Raw genomic sequence first — 4,662 nt, 5'->3', positions numbered from 1 at the left:
TGAGAAATCACTTTGAAGATATCAATATGTAATACAACAAGCATTGTTAATTTTCTACCACTTTGTTTATAACTGTATTGTCTGTACTGTTCTTTTGCTATTTTGTAAAAGGTTGTCTGTCTGTTAATGTTTTCCTCCTTTTATTTTTAAAATAAATAAATATATATATATAAAGAGAAATATTTCTTGGTCATCAAGATTATGTCAGATACTGCGCCAGTCATTTGACATAATCTTTCTTACTTAATTTGTGATATTCTCATTTTAAAAATGAGAAGTGGAAACTAAGAGATCAAACTTTTTATTTAAGGTCACAAAATAAGTAACAGATATGAATAAAAACCAAGGAGGGCAAGGAGCCCACTGCCAATGTTCTTGCTACCATAGAAAGACAGTTTCAGAAGCACCCAGTCGGACCTTGGGCAGGGGCCTAGTAGCCCAGACATACACCTGAAGTAAGCATAAACACTATACGAGACGGGAGCAAAGGGATAGGAAGATGCTCCAAAAGGAATGTAAAACATATACCATCTGGATCTTCACATCATACCCTGCACTACCCTGGGACTCTGCCTGGAAGGAGAACCTTCTCCACCCATACAAGTGTTTCTGATCTCTGCTTTGAAGTAATCAGTTCTGGGAACACTTCTACCACCACTACCTCTATCACCATTACGGGAGTGAGATTTTATTATGTGCCACTATGTCAAAGAATATTCTTGGTATTACCACCTGTAAACAACCCTATTATCTTGCTGTTCCACAATCTCTACCCAGCAAGTCACCTGGCTAGGTCCAGCCTTCATCCTCTGAGATTACTCCAAGCAGACAGCACATATCACACTGAAGAAAAATCACCTGATTACTGTTTTAAAAAAAAACCAAAAGCATATACAAAGGTAAACGGGCAGGATGATGCATCTGGAGAACTGCAAATTGTTTGATATAGGCAAAGCTATGGGGCAGAAACTAAAGATGAGAATGAGTAGGAGCCCTGACAATGAACATCAACAGCCACCAAATTCAGTACAGAGTCTAACATATAAGGTACTTTGAAAATCTGGTAACTGAAATGAACTGAGAAAACAATGTAATCAGACTATCTTTACAATACTTTTGGTAATACTAAAAGAACATACCACCAAGATGAGAGAGCAAGCAGACCAAGTTAGAAGGCTTGCCATCAAAATAGAAAGGAAAAGGGTACACTAAAACTGGATGTCGGGGACCACAGAACAGAGATATAACAAATACACTCAAGAAAATTAAGTGACTGAACAGAGAAGGTAAGATGTCTCATTATGCCTCACAGTTTTCTGTCCTGACAAACCTGATAGATCGTGCTAACAATCACCAAAACAGAATGAAAGAAAATACAGGCAAATCAGAGAGTAGGAAGCTAATGAGAAGCTCAGCTTCAAACGAGTTGTCTGAAGAGTGCTTTGGTACATCTGAAGCGACCAGGTCTTGTTGGCACTGATGTATTTACCACATACATCAGACGTATAGCCCTTTGACATGTATTTGTTGATATCAAGTAAAAATGTGTAATAAATGATTATGAATTATGTTGTGATTAATAACTAACGAGTCTTGGACAATACTTCCTATCCATCCGCCTACTAAGTTACACAATTTCTAAGTCTGTTACCTCAGTTCCATTATCCTCATTTCAAGATGTTTGTTTTTTCTGGTACCAGAAATCGAACTCATGGCCTTGAGCTTGCCAGGCAGGCCCTGTGCTGCTGAGCTAGATCCCCAGCCCCCTCATTTCAAGATGGCATGCTCCTAGCTCTCAGCACTCTGAGAGGCTGAGACAGAAGGATCACAAGTTCGAACCCAGAATGGGACATTTAGCATCTTTGTGAGACACTGTCTCAAAATAAAAAAGGGCTGGACATGTCTCTCAGTACGAAGGTCCTAAGTTCAAGCCCCAGTATCGCCAATAAAAAACAAACAAACCAAACCAAAACAAAAGCCTTCACTTTAAATGTGGTACCCACGGTTTTTCCTGCCAAGACTCCTTCCCCATATAGTCTTGGCCCCTTTGCAACCGGCATCCTCATCTACCACCCCCTCTCAACTTCTCTGCTTTACCAATGTCAAAAGAGCCAGAGTCAACCTACGCTTCTACCACTCTTGCGTTGTTACTACTACACCCTCATCTTAATTTCAACCATAGCATCTACTTGTCTGTCTCCTGTCTGCGAAATCCGTTCCACCCTCTCACTCTTCGAAAGTAAAGATCGTCCTCCCCTTATCTACTGCAGGACTTCACCGAGATCCTTCCGTGCGCAGTATGAGACAGTGACATCCCTCAAAAGGCTGAAAAGCACACTGCGCTTAAGACTGTCAAACACTGGAACTATGTTATGGGGGAGGGGGTGCACGGGGACACTGGAACTTACGAGCTTACATATAACGCTGTGTTTCTCACAGCGCCCAAGACCTCAAACTTCTTCCCCCCGACCCTCTCACAATCCACTTCCCCCGCCGCCCAGTCCACGGCGCTCCCGCCGCCCCAGTCCCGGCTTTCGGGGAGGTCAGCATCTGCCCTCCCTGCTCCCCGTCCTCCTGCCTAGCAGCCTCTGTCCCTGTCGCCAGGGTGCTCTTACATCTTCAGCTGCACGTTGATGTCCAGGTCACAACTATAGATATAGTGAAACTTCTCGGCTTCCCCCATGGTAACCACGGAAAACGCAGAAACTTCAGCTGGAAACCGGGCACAGGAAAGACGCAGGGAACGTACCAGTAAAGCGTCACTACACAGGCACTTCCGATTGCCGGCAGCCAATCACTGCTCGGAGCGCAATTGGAAGCGCCGGAACTCTCGCCCTATCGTCCTTTCTGCGCATGCGTATTCCACCAGCCATCTTTCTTAAGGGTAAATACAATTCCGGAAATAAAACTATCTGGTGACATCCTAGGATTCCAGGCTTCCTGTTTCATCAAAACTTTTTTCCCCTATTAAGAAATAGAGAATGTCATTTGTGCTTGAATTGTAGTTGAAAGCGAAGCGGACAGATAGATTTAACCCCCTCACCTGGACACTTTAGCGAATCAGCGATATTCTGTTCCAATTTTATTTTAAAATGTCTTTTTTTCCCCTTTACAACACAGCCAGTTTTTTTCCTTTCACACTCCAGGCCTTTTCTTTCTCCTTCCCACTCGAGTCTCTTTTTTCTTAACCCTCTTTACCTCCACCCTTCTCCCTGTTCCTGCTACCGGCCTGTGATCTTCAATATATGTAGCTACTTCCTACAAGAAAGAAACAAAGAGGGAAGGGAGGGGAGGAGAAGGAAGTGGAGGGGAAGGGACTTAGCTCAGTGCAAAGGCCCTGTGTTCGATCCCCAGTAGCACACACACACAAAATTAAATTAAAAATAAAATTGAGAATTTTGCCAAGTTTAATTACACTGGCCATTCCAAAACAAGGAGATTTGGTCATAGATTTGCTATCTCTAGCAAAGATTTTCTCTTTCTACACTAAAGAGGAGGAAAAGTTTGGACCCCCCAAAAAATCTGAGTTTCATTTCTGACACTACCAGTACTTCTGCTATTTTGGACAAAGTGGTATAGTGCTTGCATACACTCTATATATTCAGAGCCAATGTAGTTTTCAAGACCCACCACTAGTTAGAACCTTGATACTTCCAGAACACAGATTTCTGAACACTCTGAGTTCCTAGAAGGCTTACATTTGTTATTTAATGTAATCTAAACTTGTAATCTTCATTTCCAATTAAATGTAAAACTCTTTGAATCCAAGAATAGTATGCCATATAATTTTGTAGCTTTCCCCTCAGCCTAATACATTGCTAAGTTTAATAATTCCTTATTGTTTAATACAGATGACATTGAAAGAAAGTCTCTATTTTCTATATATTTATAAGTGCCACATTTTAAGAAGGACATCATCAAAATAGGTGCAAATTAGGATAATACTGAGGACTCAGAAGAAAAAGGTTGAAAGGTATGGAGCTATTTAATATTGGAAAGAAAAATTAACTAATTCACAATATTTAGCCCAAGGTAAGTTCTCAAATGTATTTGTTGAAGAAAAAATGATACAGGTGAAAGTTTAGCAGTACAAGTTAAAGAAAAACATGATTACCCTCCTGCAATTGAACATGTAACAAAGACCAGATTCAATTTGTTCTTAAGCACAACTGTCATCAAATGGTTGAAACTTATAGAAAATGTAATTTCAAAAACAATAAAAAATATTTCTAATCATTGAAATGGAAATCTCTAATCATCAGAGCCAGGCAGCAGTAAGATAAATTGTCACAAGTGTTCTGGTTGTGACATGATTTCAGCAATAAGCATGAGGTTTGATGTGAAACAGTTATCCCAAACCAGTGAAATCTTGACAGTGTGAAAAGAACTGACTCTGACTGACTGACTCTGCTGCTTACTCAAATTACTCCAATATTATGTAATTAAATGTATAACCCTAAGTTCAGAATAGATATAACAAAACAAATTTACAAATAAGATAGAAAAACTTCAAATAGCAATCATATAAAAATTTACTTTTTCTAAAACCCCACTACTTGCACAGTCAATATAGCATATAACTCATTAACTCTTTTTAATTTTATTATTTTGAGGCAGGGTTTCACTGTGTAGTTAAGGCTTTTCTTTTTTTTTTTTTTTTTT

At 39.9% G+C, this 4,662-nt stretch overlaps 1 protein-coding gene across 1 annotated transcript in view; it reads right to left on the bottom strand.

Moving 5' to 3' along the window:
• Pik3c3 (phosphatidylinositol 3-kinase, catalytic subunit type 3) overlaps positions 1 to 2,738 on the bottom strand; it is a gene marked incomplete at its 5' end in the record, with an annotated part of 114,156 nt that extends 111,418 nt beyond the window's left edge. Inside the window, 1 exon segment of the mRNA XM_005372847.2 lies at positions 2,616 to 2,738. Coding sequence (XP_005372904.1) covers positions 2,616 to 2,683 — 68 coding nt within the window.
• Positions 2,739 to 4,662: the final 1,924 nt, after the last annotated feature.

Source organism: Chinchilla lanigera, unplaced genomic scaffold (assembly GCF_000276665.1).
Source record: "Chinchilla lanigera isolate Chin_1 unplaced genomic scaffold, ChiLan1.0 scaffold00001, whole genome shotgun sequence".
NCBI lineage: Eukaryota > Metazoa > Chordata > Mammalia > Rodentia > Chinchillidae > Chinchilla > Chinchilla lanigera.
Note: the sequence above shows the minus strand (reverse complement) of the source record. Positions and strands in the feature narration are given on the sequence as shown.